A 16,580-nucleotide genomic window follows, 5' to 3' on the forward strand; every position below is an offset into this window, starting at 1 on the left:
GGGCGTTGCTAATGCTCAAAATGGGCCACTTTAGAGCTAAATTTCTAATAGAAATGAGAATTTCAGTAATTAAAGTATGCTACAAAAACGGTTAGCATCACATTGCAATAATAAAAAAAAGAATGACAGTTACACTTTAATAAAATAAATTACTCCTGTTGATCTACACGTGATGCGGTCCCTAATATCATATTTTACTCCAATATTGTCTACCTTAATTGGGCTAATGGTCCCCACTTTGTGGCAGAACTATCTGATGTTGGTGCCATAGCCCTTCAAAGTCAATGAGCAGTGTATAATGCAATGAAAAAATTACCCAACCAAAATCTTGCGATACATGGCCCCATCCATCCTGCCTTCAATACAGTGCAGTCGTCCTGTCCTCTTTGCAGAAAAGCACCCCAAAAAGTATGATGTTTCCACCCCCATGCTTCATGGTTGGAACGGTGTCCTTGGGGTTGTACTCATCCTTCTTCCAAACACGGCGAGTGGAGCTGATACAAAAAAGTTCTATTTTGTTCTCATCTGACCACATGACCTTCTCCCATGTCTCCTCTGGATCATCCAGATGGTCATTAACGGCGCAGTGTGTTACTAACAGTAATGTTTGAGACTGTGGTCCCAGCTCTCTTTAGGTCATTGACCAGGCCCTCCCATGTAGTTCTGGGCTGATTCCTGACCTTTCTCAGAATCATCCTTACCCCATGAGGCAAGATCCTGCATGGAGCCCCAGACTGAGAAAGATTGACAGTCATCTTGGGTTTCTTCCATTTTCTAATAATTGTGCCAACATTTGTTGCATTCTCACCAAACTGCTTGCCTATTGTCCTGTAGCCCATCCCATCCTTGTGTAGGTCTACAATTTTGTCCCTGGTGTCCTTAGACAGCTCTTTGGCCTTGGTCATGGTGGAGAGGTTGGAGTGTGATTGATTGAGTGTGTGAACAGATGTCTTTTATACAGGTAATGAGTTCAAAGAGGTCCAATTAATATAGGTGGCTTATGATGTCCATTACTGTACATTGAGAAATATTAAATCTTTCCAAATGTTTTTAATGCTGATCTGTCCATAATTTCATTACCATGTTTAGCTGACATGGATGCCTTTGTTTATCCAATATACTTATCCAGCCATCACATACTCAATGCCACTATTTCCATACATGTTGCATTGTGATAATGTCAGGGCCATATACAACACAAGCCCTGGGCATTAAGATGTCTATCATTGAAAAATATCAAACTGTGTATCATTAGTTCATATCCCTCTTCAAGAAGCACATCAATGGGAATAAACTGCACAAACTTTTTGGCCTTTTCCCTTTGTTATTCCAGCCACAGTTGTGTTCTGAATGTGTTTTAATAGTGTCAGGCTCATTTTTACACTGCTTATGCTGCTGTATTTTATCACTTAGTTCTTCATCCCAATAAATATAGTTTTTTTTACATTACTTCTGATTACTAGGACTCTGAGCTTGTGGAACTGAGGGAAACTATTGATTTACTTAAATCAAAGAACTCTGAAGCACGAGATGTTATTCAAGGTGCTCTCAATCTACATGATCCTGCACCCAGAGGTAAGCCAGTTAAGCATTTACAGGTGAAACTCGAAAAATTTGAAAATCGTGCAAAAGTTCATTTATTTCAGTATTGCAACTTAAAAGGAGTTGCATTAATGCAACTTAAAATTAGAATATTTTGAAAAGGTTTAATATTCTAGGCTCAAAAGTGTCAAACTCTAGTCAGCTAATTAATCCATACCCCCTGAGCAAAGGGTACCTCAAAATTGTGACTTTGGGGTTTTCATAAACTGTAAGCCATAATCATCCAAATTATAACAAATAAAGGCTTGAAATATCTCGCTTTGCATGTAATGAGTCTCTCATATATTAGTTTCAATTTTTAAGTTGCATTACTAAAATAAATGAACTTTGCATTCTAATTTTTCAAGTTTCACCTGTATATTTGTAACTATTTTAGTCGTTTTCAAAAATGTCCTTATTTTTCTTATCAAACTGTAAAAAGCACAACTTTATGTACTCAGAAATATTGACAAAATAGATCAGTTTTAATAGTTTTGATGTATAGAAGATGGCAACACAGTGTTAAATACAGTACAATAGTCATACTACTAAGAATGAGAAGTGAGAGCTAGTCGAAGAAAGATAAAAGTTGGGAGAAATATTCCTCCTGTGTTTTGCCCAGATGTTGGTGGAGATAAGCCCTTATTCACACAGTCAGTGTTTTGGTAAGTGATTTCCATCATTGATTGTGAGCTAAAACCAGGTGTGGCTCTAACCACATAACAGGTGCAAACTTTCCCTTATACCTTTTGTCTGTGGAGGCTCCAATCCTGGCTTTGTCTCACAATCACTGATGGAAATCACTGACTTGTGAATGAGGCATAAGGATCAGGTAGTTGGATTTCAATAGCCTCATAGATTTGTTGTTGAGAAGGTAAGTCTCTCAGCTGCTTTTGCCCTTCTCTCCATTCACAACTCGTGCATGCTCAGCTTAACGGGCATGTATGGGTGGAACCTAGAGAGATCCTGTGTGCCTTGCCAGACTTAGTTACCAAACCTTCAAAGCCAAGAAGAAGAAAATTAACAATGACAAATGAGGTAAAGGGGGGGGGAAAAAACATGACCCACATTTTCATACTCCACATTAAATGGTATAATAAACTCCATGCTGTTGTCCTCAGAGCCCCAGTGTTGCAGCAACGGCTGAGCCACTATACTGCCCTATTCTAGTAGCTAAGAAAACACAGAACATTAACCTTTGACTGTGCATGGGTAAATAGTGAATGACATTATTAAATATACCTGTAGAAGTATCTTACACAAATTATGTGATGGGGACATATTATAGACACTGTCCCTTAACAGCCACATCCCCTAAAAAGAAGTGTATATGGCTGTTTATAAATCAAATTAATAATTACCAACTTACTGTCACTTTAGGAGAGCTAGAAACACTTTTCAGCACAATTGCATTTCATGTTCAATATCGTTTTCCTATTTATTCTTATAAGGTAGCTTATACATTAGCTTGTGCAATGAAGAAATATACCCATTACACTACATAGTCAATAATGACACAAGAACTGTGTGATACATCTCTGGGTATTTCAAACGTGTCCATCTTATAATTTTCAGTGCAAGATTTACTTTTTCTGTAATGTTATACTGCTAGTACAGTTCTTAATTGTAGTAAACTTTCAGAGCTACACTTGCTATTTATTAATTTCTGTTCATTTGATTTTTATTCTGTTATACTAGAGCTGCGAATTAGACGTCAGAATTCATCTGATAGCATTTCCAGCTTAAATAGCATATCAAGCCACTGTAGTGCAGGGAGTGTCAAGGATAGTGACAACAAAAAGAAGAAAAAGAAAAGTTGGGTAAGCTATGCAGTATCTTTCTTTTTCAGTTGCCCACTTTCAGATATATCTACCACTTTCTTGTATGGTTAAAGGGGCTGGCTACTTTCTGGTTATTTTTCACCAATGTGGTTGTGAGATATGGCAATTACTTAAATTCTGCACCATTTTCTATAGTTCATGAGGTATTCCCCCCTGTTTACAGAGTCTTTTGTGCTGTCCACATAGAGGTCCTGCCCATAAGATCGCCATATAATATAATCATCTTACAAACACTTTGGTCATCAATAACCAGAAAGTGGCCAACCCCTTTATTAAACGAGAACAATTTAGACCTTATTCTCAGTATGTTGATTTTGATTCCTAAGCAGTGATGTTTATTCTTATTTTCATTACCGTGAAAGGAATGAGCCTTCACTATCATAGTTTTATAGTGGTGTTAAAGAAGGCCTGTTTTGACCTTTTGAAATTAACTTGACTTATATGGCAAGATTCCTACTGGTCCCCTGATCATTATTGTATTTTCTTTTAATCTGTGCCACCAATCTGTGTCCATTTATGTCCCCAATTCGTTCTGATGCACTGTATGTAAATGCAGAGCCTAGATCCAATGGGGTGCAAAAATGCTGTCTGCTCAGTGGGCAGCATCCTCACCATTGCACTGACGCTGTCCAGTAGACAGTGTCAAAGCAATGCAGTGGCACAACCTGATTTCACAATGTGAGACTAATCTCCCAAGACTAGGCTGTGAAAAGACATGGTTATGGTATTCACAAGTGTAGGAGCAGGACCTGAAGAGATGCAGACTAAGGTGGACTTATTGAAGACGAATAGGAATCATTGACCACAACTCTCTGGACATGGTCCTTCAACCAGTTTTCAGTCCAGTTACAAACTATACTTTCTAAGCCTATAGACCTTATTTTACCTATTAAACATCTTTGAGGGACAGTATCAAAAGTCTTTGAAAAATCCAAGAACACTACATCCACAGCCGCCCCTCTGTCCATAGCTGTATAAGGTGATCACGCTGCCACAGTGGCACAGTGGCTGACAACTTCTGTCCTTGGTAAACCCATGCTGGTTATCACTTAGAATATTATTTACAGTCACATACTCCTGTATATAGTCCCTTAAGAGTCCTTCAAACATAACAGACGTTAACCCTTTCCCGACTGCAAACTGTATATATACGTGATAGCTGCACATGCCCCGTGCAGCTATCACGTCTATAAACGTCAAGACAGTTCTTTAATCCAAGCGCTGCAAAGCGCTTGGATTAAAGCTTCTGCCCCTGCCCTGCTGCTGTCACGGACAGCATACAGTTCAGTAATGTCGGCAAGGGGCCAATCAGAGTGGCCCCTTGCCGACAATCGATCCGATTGGTTAGTCTGTGCAGACTAACCAATCGGATCGCGGCAGTGGAAAAAATGCCGGTTTCAGGCTCTGATCTGCGCTCTGCAGATCACAGCCTGAAATCAGGTAGTGTCTCTGTGGCCCCCAATCTGTGCCCCCTTCCTGTGCCCCCCGATCTGTGCTCCTCCAACACCCCCTTGTGCGCGCCTGCCCCTGATGAAGTACTAGTTCCCCCGCCCGATCCATATTCATGTAGTCCCTCCCTGATGCGGTCCGCCCCATGCTGTCTCCCCGCCCCTCCTGCCCCAGCCTCCCTCACCCTCCAGGTTAGCCGCCGTACCCCAATACCCCCCCCCCCATCCAGCGCTGCCCCCGATCCTGTGCCCCCGCTGTGTGTGATGGCGGCGGCTCCATTCCTGAGCCGCCGCCATCAGCAGCGAGTGTCAGCTCTATGCTGACACTCTGCTGTAACCCCATAGATGCCGCGGTTGCAGCATCCATGGGGTCAATAGAGGGAGGGAGCTCCCTCTCTGAACCATCGGGGCTGCAGCGCTGATAGCAGCGCCCGATGGTTGCCATGGCAACCGGACGCTTTGCAAAGGCGTCCGGTTGCCATGGCAAAGGTATCCGGTGCTGCCACCTACAGGGCATCTAATAGTATTATACTTTGCAATGCAAGAGCATTGCAAAGTATAGTACAGCCATCAGCCCCATTGGATCTTCATGATCCAAGAGGGACTTGATAAAAAAGGAAAGTGAAAATAATAAAAATGAAAAATAAATAAATAAAAATGTAAATTAAAAAAAGAAATTGCCTTTTCCTATAAAAAAAATGAAAAAATAAAATACACATATTAGGTGTCACCGTGTCCGTAACGACCGTCTCTATAAATATATCACATGATAGACCCAGTCCGATAAACACTATTAAAAAAAAAAAAAAAAAAAAAAAAACTGTGCCAAAAAAAGCTATTTTTGTCACCTTACATCACAAATAGTGCAGCAGCAAGCGATTAAAAAAGGCTTATGACCCCTAAAATAGTACCAATTAAACCGTCACCTCATCCCGCAAAACATGATACCCTATTTAGGACAATCACCCAAAAAATATAAAAGCTATGGCTCTCAGACTATGGAGACACTAAAACATTTTTTTTGGGTTTCAGAAATGCTATTATTGTGTAAAACTTAAATAAGAAAAAGTATACATATTAGGTATTGCCACGTCCGTAACGATCTTCTCTATAAAACTATCACATGACCTAACTCCTCAGATGTAAAAATAAATAAATGAAAGCTGTTCCAAAACAGCCAATTTTTTGGTCACCTTGCCCTATAAAGTGTAATAATGAATGATCAAAAAATCCTATGTACCCAAAAATGGTACCAATTAAAACCTCAACACTTTCTGCAAAAAACGAGCCCTTGCACAAGACGATCGGCAGAAAAATAAAAAACATATGGCGTTCAGAAAACCAATCCAGCAAAATCTGCCTTCCAAAAACCGTATGGCATTCCTTTCCTTCTGCGCCCTGCCGTGTGCCTGTACAGCAGTTTACGACCACATGTGGGGTGTTTCTGTAAACCGCGGAATCAGGGTAATAAATATTGAGTTTTGTTTGGCTGTTAACCCTCAATGTGTTAAATAAAAAAATGCAATAAAATGGAAAATCTGCAAAAAATTTGAAATTTAGAAATTTCATCTCCATTTTCTTTTAATTCTTGTGGAACACCTAAAGGGTTAAAAAATTTTGTAAAATCAGTTTTGAGTAACTTGAGGGGTGTAGTTTCTGCAATGGGGTCATTTATGGGGGTATCCACTATGTAGGCCCCACAAAGTGACTTCAGACCTGAACTGGTCCTTATAAAGTGGGTTTTGGAAATTTTCTTAAACATTTTAAGAATTGCTTCTAAACTTCTAAGCCTTCTAACGTCCTAAAAAAATAAAATGACATTTCCAAAATGATGCCAACATAAAGTAGACATATGGGAAATGTTGAGTAATAAAAATTCTGTAAAAAATGACCTGTGAAATCCGAAAGGTGCTCTTTGGAATATGGGCCCCTTTGCCCACCTAGGCTGCAAAAAAGTGTCACACATCTGGTATCTCCGTACTCAGGAGAAGGTGGGGAATGTGTTTTGTGGTGTCATTTTACATATACCCATGCTGGGTGAGATAAATATCTTGGTCAAATGCCAACTTTGTATAAAAAAATGGGAAAAGTTGTCTTTTGCCAAGATATTTCTCTCACCCAGCATGGGTATATGTAAAATGACACCCCAAAACACATTCCCCACCTTCTCCTGAGTACGGAGATACCAGATGTGTGACACTTTTTTGCAGCCTAGGTGGGCAAAGGGGCCCACATTCCAAAGAGCACCTTTCGGATTTCACAGGTCATTTACCTACTTACCACACATTAGGGCCCCTGGAAAATGCCAGGGCAGTATAACTACCCCACAAGTGACCCCATTTTGGAAAGAAGACACCCCAAGGTATTCCGTGAGGGGCATGGCAAGTTCCTAGAATTTTTTTATTTTTTGTCACAAGTTAGTGGAAAATGATGATTTTTTTTTTTTTCATACAAAGTCTCATATTCCACTAACTTGTGAAAAAAAATAAAAACTTCCATGAACTCACTATGCCCATCAGCGAATACCTTGGGGTCTCTTCTTTCCAAAATGGGGTCACTTGTGGGGTAGTTATACTGCCCTGGCATTCTAGGGGCCCAAATGTGTGGTAAGGAGTTTGGAATCAAATTCTGTAAAAAATGACCTGTGAAATCCGAAAGGTGCTCTTTGGAATATGGGCCCCTTTGCCCACCTAGGCTGCAAAAAAGTGTCACACATCTGGTATCTCCGTACTCAGGAGAAGGTGGGGAATGTGTTTTGTGGTGTCATTTTACATATACCCATGCTGGGTGAGATAAATATCTTGGTCAAATGCCAACTTTGTATAAAAAAATGGGAAAAGTTGTCTTTTGCCAAGATATTTCTCTCACCCAGCATGGGTATATGTAAAATGACACCCCAAAACACATTCCCCACCTTCTCCTGAGTACGGAGATACCAGATGTGTGACACTTTTTTGCAGCCTAGGTGGGCAAAGGGGCCCATATTCCAAAGAGCACCTTTCGGATTTCACAGGTCATTTTTTACAGAATTTGATTTCAAACTCCTTACCACACATTTGGGCCCCTAGAATGCCAGGGCAGTATAACTACCCCACAAGTGACCCCATTTTGGAAAGAAGAGACCCCAAGGTATTCGCTGATGGGCATAGTGAGTTCATAGAACTTTTTTTATTTTTTGTCACAAGTTAGCGGAAAATGATGATTTTTTTATTTATTTTTTTCTTACAAAGTCTCATATTCCACTAACTTGTGACAAAAAATAAAAAGTTCTATGAACTCACTATGCCCATCAGCGAATACCTTAGGGTGTGTACTTTCCGAAATGGGGTCATTTGTGGGGTGTTTGTACTGTCTGGGCATTGTAGAACCTCAGGAAACATGACAGGTGCTCAGAAAGTCAGAGCTGCTTCAAAAAGCGGAAATTCACATTTTTGTACCATAGTTTGTAAACGCTATAACTTTTACCCAAACCATTTTTTTTTTTTTACCCAAACATTTTTTTTTTATCAAAGACATGTAGAACAATAAATTTAGAGCAAAATTTATATATGGATGTCGTTTTTTTTTGCAAAATTTTACAACTGAAAGTGAAAAATGTCATTTTTTTTGCAAAAAAATCGTTAAATTTCGATTAATAACAAAAAAAGTAAAAATGTCAGCAGCAAAGAAATACCACCAAATGAAAGCTCTATTAGTGAGAAGAAAAGGAGGTAAAATTCATTTGGGTGGTAAGTTGCATGACCGAGCAATAAATGGTGAAAGTAGTGTAGGTCAGAAGTGTAAAAAGTGGCCTGGTCTTTCAGGGTGTTTAAGCACTGGGGGCTGAAGTGGTTAAAAAGTCTTGGGTGTAATCCACCTGAACCTGGAGCCTTGTTCACATTTACTGTTTTTAACTTAGCTTGGGCCATATCTACAGTTAGCCAATTGAATATTTTATTGGATGTACTAACAGCCCTGGCACCACCGATATCAGCTCCTTTCTCTTCTTTTCTATATACAAAGCTAAAAAACCCATTTAGTAACTCTGCCCTTTCCTTATCTTCAGTTACCACCCCCATTACCATTATTTAGTGGACCTACCTACTCTGACCTTGGTTTTTTGGGGATCTGTTTTTCTCTTTTGCCACCTGCTGTTCATTTAGTATTTTTGCAGATTTTCTCTTTTTTTTTTTTTTTTTTTACAGATTTTTTTAAGCCCTTTGTAATTTTTAAAGGCTACAGCTGACCCCTCAATTTTGTACTTTTAAAAGCCCTTTTTTGTCATTTATTGCCCTTTTTACAGTACCTGTAAGCCACATGGGGTTTAATTTTAGCTGTTTATACTTGCCTACAGGAATAAATTTTGCAGTGTAATTACCCAGTGTGGATTTAAAGCTCTACATTGTTAGAAATTACTAGATCCAACAAAGCATTGTTCCCTAGTGTGACTTTCTCTTCTCCGCTCGCAGTTGAGGCAGAACCATGACCCCAGTCAATATCTGGGAAGTTAAAATCTCCCATTTATGACCAGCCTATGCAACGCGCTCTATTTGGTTATACTACTGAACTTCTATCTCCTCTGTGATGTTATGTGGTTACAGTATTATTTTTTCAGAGTTTATTTCCCTTTGTAATTCCACCCATAAGCTTTTAACATCCTCAGTTCTGGCCACAGTTCTAATCTGCCTCCCCAGAAAATCTTGGGGTAAGGGAACAGGATATGTGCTGTAGAAAGGGCACAGTCCAGGTAAGACTAAGCCTAGTTGTTCAGGTGGCACATGGCACATGTTTGCTGATGTGCGTTAGGTTGGCTTGGCAGTGGAAAAAAATGGTCTATGAAGTAGATAACTGGCTGCCATGGCTTCTGCTACTTGTTGTAGCAGAGACAGCTGGAGAGTGGTGACCTAAATTAGGGTGAAGGAGCGTAACTCTGCCACATTTGGAGAATTACAAGACACGTTTTAGAAGTATGAATACCATAGAATATGGCGAAATAAGACGAGGAAGTGTGTCACATTTGGAGAATGACAAGACAATTTTTACAGACAGCTGGCCAGTGGGAGTGATGTCTGCTTGCTGAATACAATTTTGGTGAAGGCACAGAAGATCGTCACATTTGGAGAATGACGAGAGACATTTTACGGACTGCTCGTCAGAGGGCATAATGCTTCCTGAATAAAATTTTGGTGAAGGCACAGAAGTGTGCCACATTTGGAGAATGACGAGGCACTATGAACAGCTTGCCAGAGGCATTAATACCCGCTGAATAAAATTCTGGTGAAGACACAGAACTGCTCCACATTTGCCACAACTAAGTGGTATAGCAGCAACTGCACTGACTGCACACAAACTCATTGCTGGTCGTGAATAGTTTTATAATAGCCACACATTTCATTATGGATGTCTCACGATGGAGCGGAACACAAGAAGGAGGAAGATTCTGCACAGGAGAAAAAGCAGCTGATGGTGATGACCTGGGCACTTTGCTGCTTGGGTATGTGGCCTGTCTGCTACCAGGAGAAGGATGGATCTGTTCCAATTCCGAATGCTGGATAGTTCTATTTTTTCACTGGATCCGTTGATGCTGCTTTATATGCTGCAATAGAGCCCTGGTATCTATGTCTGTATTTTAATGCCCATGGCTTATTTGAATCCTGCAGATCATCTATACGGCAATGCTTTTGTCGGTACTGTGGAAAAAAATGCCAAATGGGAGATATTCTCACAGAGCTAGTAGCAGCACCCGAGCTTGGCTTTGGTTTGGCTCCTTTTAAGGCTTATTGCACACGACAGTATATTTTCACGGTCCGCAAAACGGGGTCCCGTTTTTCCGTGATCCGTGACCGTTTTTTCGTCCGTGGGTCTTCCTTGATTTTTGGAGGATCCTCGGACATGAAAAAAAAGTCGTTTTGGTGTCCGCCTGGCCGTGCGGAGCCAAACGGATCCGTCCTGAACTACAATGCAAGTCAATGGGGACGGATCCGTTTGACGTTGACACAATATGGTGCCATTTCAAACGGATCCGTCCCTATTGACTTTCAATGTAAAGTCTGGAGTCCCTTTTATACCATCGGATCGGAGTTTTCTCCAATCCGATGGTATATTTTAACTTGAAGCGTCCCCATCACCATGGGAACGCCTCTATGTTAGAATATACTGTCGGATATGAGTTAGATCGTGAAACCTCATTTCCGACAGTATATTCTAACACAGAGGCGTTCCCATGGTGATGGGGACTCTTCTAGTTAGAATATACTACAAACTGTGTACATGACTGCCCCCTGCTGCCTAGCAGCATCCGATCTCTTACAGGGGGCCGTGATCAGCACAATTAACCCCTCAGGTGCCGCACCTGAAGGGGTTAATTGTACTATCATATCCCCCTGTAAGAGATCAGGGCTGCCAGGCAGCAGGGGGCAGACCCCCCCCCCCCCCTCCCCAGTTTGAATATCATTGGTGGCCAGTGCGCCCCCCCCTTCCTCCCTCTATTGTAATAAATCGTTGGTGGCACAGTGTGCGCCCCCCCCCCCCTTCCTCCCTCTATTGTAATAAATCGTTGGTGGCACAGTGTGCGCCCCCCATCGGCCCCCCCACTCCCTCTATAGCATTAACAACATTGGTGGCACAGTGTGCGCCCCCCATCGGCCCCCCCCCCCCTCCCTCTATAGCATTAACAACATTGGTGGCACAGTGTGCGCCCCCCATCGGCCCCCCCTCCCTCTATAGCATTAGCAACATTGGTGGCCAGTGTGCGGCCTCCCATCCCCCCCCCCCCCCCCCGATCATTGGTGGCAGCGGGTTACTAGCAATAGTACAGTATAGATTCATACTTACCTGGGAGCTGTGATGTTCGTGTCCGGCCGGGAGCTCCTCCTACTAGTAAGTGACAGTTCATTTAGCAATGCGCCGCACAGACCCTGTCACTTACCAGTAGGTGGAGCTCCCGGCCGGACACGAACATCGCAGCAGCAGCCAGCAGCAGGTAAGTATGAATCTTCTACTATTGTACTATTGCGAAGTAACCATGGCAACAAGGACTGTAGTAGCGTCCTGGTTGCCATGGTTACCGATCGGAGCCCCAGCAATTAAACTGGGACTCCGATCGGAACTCCGCTGCCACCAATGATGGGGGAAGGGGGGGGGGGAGATGGGAGGCCGCACACTGGCCACCAATGTTGTTAATGCTATAGAGGGGGGGGGGGCCGATGGGGGGCGCACACTGTGCCACCAACGATTTATTACAATAGAGGGAGGAAGGGGGGGGGGCGCACACTGTGCCACCAACGATTTATTACAATAGAGGGAGGGAGGGGGGGGGGCGCACACTGTGCCACCAACGAATAATTACAATAGAGGGAGGGGGGGGGCCGCACTGGCCACCAACCTATTATTACAATAGAGGGGGGGGGCCGCACTGGCCACCAATGATATTCAAACTGGGGAGGGGGGGAGGGTCTGCCCCCTGCTGCCTGGCAGCCCTGATCTCTTACAGGGGGATATGATAGTACAATTAACCCATTCAGGTGCCGCACCTGAAGGGGTTAATTGTGCTGATCACGGCCCCCTGTAAGAGATCGGGTGCTGCCAGGCAGCAGGGGGCAGTCTTGTACACAGTTTGTAGTGTATTCTAACTAGAAGCGTCCCCATCACCATGGGAACGCTTCTGTGTTAGAATATACTGTCGGTTCTGAGTTTTCACGAAGTGAAAACTCAGCTATGAAAAAGCTTTTATGCAGACGGATCTTCGGATCCGTCTGTATAAAAAGTAACCTACGGCCACGGATCACGGACACGGATGCAATCTTGTGTGCATCCGTGTTCTTTCACGGACCCATTGACTTGAATGGGTCCGTGAACCGTTGGCCGTGAAAAAAATAGGACAGGTCATATTTTTTTCACGGCCAGGAAACACGGATCACGGATGCGGCTGCAAAACGGTGCATTTTCCGTTTTTTTTCGCGGACCCATTGAAAGTCATGGGGTCCGCGAAAAAAAACGGAAAACGGCACAACGGCCACGGGTGCACACAACGGTCGTGTGAAAGAGGCCTAAGTCTGTGCTCACAGTATCTGTAGCATCACCAGTTCCCAAGTAGACCATAATAGAAGTACATCTGGCCCTGACAGTTTTTCAGAGGTGCTGGCTGAACATTGCCTCTACTCTAAATTGCTGCCACTGTGGACACAACCCTCCTCCTCCTTTGAGTCACCTCCTCTTGAACACTCCGATCCATCTCTCAGGTCCCTTCCCACCATAGTTCTCACTGTCCCCTCCACTTTTAGCAGACTGCTATGTCACTGTGGGCTCCTTGCCCGCTATCCCAATTCCCTGCTCTTTATTTGTACCAAGTGACACTGTTGCTACCATTCCTCTGCTGCTACCACTGTGGCTACAAGTGCCACTACTATCACCACCATCAAAGCTTTGCTTGGGGTTCCCCATTCCCTCATGAACCCCTCCTCATGGCAGCCCAAACACTGACTGTTCTCACACAATTCATCAACAGGGAAACTCTTGAGTGCCCACATATTGGAAACCCGTAGACAATTGAAGTGGAAGGTTATGGAACAATGAGCTTATAGAATGGATTTACTGCCATCTGAATTCCACTTTTTTTGACTACTCAAAAAAGCTTTAAGTGGAACAAAATTTTCATGTTAGATATTCATGAGATGATGTCATAGTTGTGCTGCATCAGTAGCTACACGCTGAACCAAAAACATTTTTTTGCTGATGGCATTAAAATGTGGTACGACACTGGGAAAAATGCATTGCAAAGGAAGATCCGTCATACATCCCTCCGTTTCATGCTGTGCACAGAGATAATCAACTCTGCCTCGCTTCACTTTCAGAAATCTGACACAATCTAAACACAAATCTGCACAATCTAATCTGCTACAATCAAAAAATAGTGCAGACTGCTTCCAGCATAAAAGATGATGCCCTAGTCATATCCATTGATTTCAATAGGTCCATGGCCCACATTTTGCAATTTATTTTGTGGACTGTGACGGTATCATCCGTGTCACCGTCTAGTATTCCCTTCTTCCCATGAAATAGCACAGCCAAATAATCCAGAGCAATAAATCGCTATTATCGCTGGTATCGCCAGTATCGCTAGTATCGCCAAATAAGTCCATACATGAGCCAAAGCTGAATGCTAGAAATACTTTACTGGAAGGCAACACGGCATTCAAAACCACTTTCTTTTATCCCCTGCTCCCATGCAAGGGAGACACCCACAATAAACATACATTAACCCATAACACAAAGGTTACAACCCACATAACATCCTCCCCTCTGCCTGTGGTATAATTATAGTACACAATGGTTAACATAATTATCACAGGCAGGGCAATACACAATGTCTTCTGTCCTTGAGACAACCGAGGTGTAATTCCATTATCTCTCAGGACAAAGGGAAATCGCCAATACACACGGGGAGACAATAGGACAGACATCACTTACTCAAATACACAATGTCCCACCCATTACAATACACATAGACATTTAACACATCCCAAAATGGCACGAATTAGACCAGGAATTCAAAAGTTAGTACAAGTCTCTTTGGCCTGGCTGTACTCATGGCTTTTCTGTCCAAAACCAGTTCTACACAGTCTTTTGTCCTGGAGACAATTGAGAAGTGATCCACTTATCTCCCAAGGACAGAGGCAAGACTCCATTAGCCACATGGTAGCAAAAGACAGCAAAATACATTAACCCACATAACTATGCAGCCATTGCACAAAACCGGTGCATTCAACATGGGGCTGTAATCACATGGTAAGAGGCTGGCAAGTAGTCCTCTCAAAGCACTCGTGGCAACCTCAAAAGAGGGGAGTTTGTCACATGGACCCATAAAAAATGAATGGGTCCGAGTGCAATCCACAAAAATGCGGATCAGACACAGATACAAAATACAGTCGTGTGCATGAGGCTTTAAAGTGACAAAATGTGCATAAGATACAACAATAAACACATGCCCCCATCCCTTTCAGGGTCGTGTGATCCTCCATCTTCATTCTTACTGCCATTTTTCCCCACCAATTTTAACAGTAAAATGGCACTTTTGCCATTTGTGCGATTTTTAATCTGAAACAAGTTACCAAAACTTCAGATTTGTTTGGCAGCATGCTGTATGGGAAATACGGAATGAATCAGATTCTTTAGAATTAATTTGCTCATCTCCTATTTACAATCGAATAGGTCAACCCAATTTCATTAAAGAACGAATACAATGATCAGCTAACCACCTGTCTCCAAACCTATGCTTTTACTTTTCAGAAAGCAATCCAACAGAGCATCAGAAATTTCCAGCACCAAATCCATATTCTTGATAAAATATGTAGAAATGTATTTAAAATTTCATAAAATTCATAATACAAAAACAGGAACCTCACCATTGGGTCTATGTATTTCAGATTGCTGTATCCTAGAGTTTCTAGGTGTGATGGCAACGCCCCCGTTGCTCCCAGAGGCTCATTTGCATATATTAAAACATCATTTTTCTTGGCAATGAAGGCAAATATGAACATGGGACCAACACAGATGCCTTCAGCTGCCAAGCGCACATGCAACAGGTCAGCCAGTTTCATAGGTACTAATCTGCTAACAGAGGCCCTTTAAGTAGCCCTGATTTTTGTCCTACATATTGAACATGACATAATTTATAAGTAGCCAAGTATACAACATGCATTGTGTTAAATATGGAACCTATTTTTCTATACAGAGCTAAGATGCTTTAATGGACTGATCTGTATTTTCTCTTTGCTCCTATAGCCAGCTAATCTGATGGCTCCTTATCTCTGCACTCTGACCTACTCAACACTCATTAAAGCTCAATCCTTAACTTACTGATAAGAATGTGACTTAACTAAGTGTTTCTGACCTCTTAGTAAATTAGAGATAAGGGTTATTAGATGGCAGGTACAAAGTGAAAGGAAAAAGTATTAATCAGTGAGCTAGACAAATTAACCCTTATCTATTTATTTATTTTTTTCTTTTCTTACTCCCAGTCCTCCCAAAGCCATAACTTTTTATTTGTTTTGTTTACATAGCTATTTGAGGGCTTGTTTTTGGCGAGACAAGATGCCTTTTCTAATGGCACTATTTACGGTTGTATACAATGAGGTGGGAATCTGGAATTTTTTTTATAAATGGGGTAAAAAAAACAAAAAAAACGCAATTCCATAAGTTTTTGGGGGTTTGTTTTTACAACATTCACTATACCATAAAACTGACCAGTTACTTTCATACTCTAGGTCTGTACGAATCTGGCAATACCACATATGTATATTTTTTTATAGAATTTTTACACTGAAAAAACAAAAAAATTAAAACCTTGAAAAGAATAATTCTTTTCTTTTAGTCTCCATATTCTAACCCCTAAAACCTCTCTTTGTGTGTGTGGAGCTGAATATCAATATTCAACCCGTCAAAAGACCAAAAATCCCTGTAGGGGCACTACTTTTTGCAACTTAAAAGACATATACTTTATTAGATCATTATTAAAATATTGGTTTCTAATAAACCATAACCCCACAACACTAAAACTCTCAGGTACTGCGCTGGTTTCTTAATTGCTTATTTTTTTTAATCCCCTCAACAATGTTGCAACAGAAGCGTGAGTGGCTACTCATTATATATGCAGTTGAATATTAAGGTTTACCTCCCGAGGGTCTCTACTAGGGCCCATATAGTAGTGCTTGTGGAGCTGAATGAAACGGAA

General features: G+C 41.9%; 1 protein-coding gene across 1 annotated transcript in view; it reads left to right on the plus strand.

The window, feature by feature from the left end:
* NAV1 (neuron navigator 1) overlaps positions 1 to 16,580 on the plus strand; it is a 689,603-nt gene that overhangs the window by 391,259 nt on the left and 281,764 nt on the right. The window contains 2 exon segments of the mRNA XM_040424146.1: positions 1,464 to 1,575; positions 3,280 to 3,401. Of these exon segments, the coding sequence (XP_040280080.1) occupies positions 1,464 to 1,575; positions 3,280 to 3,401 (234 nt within the window).

The sequence above is a fragment of the Bufo bufo genome, chromosome 3 (assembly GCF_905171765.1).
Source record: "Bufo bufo chromosome 3, aBufBuf1.1, whole genome shotgun sequence".
Classification (NCBI taxonomy): Eukaryota; Metazoa; Chordata; class Amphibia; order Anura; family Bufonidae; genus Bufo; species Bufo bufo.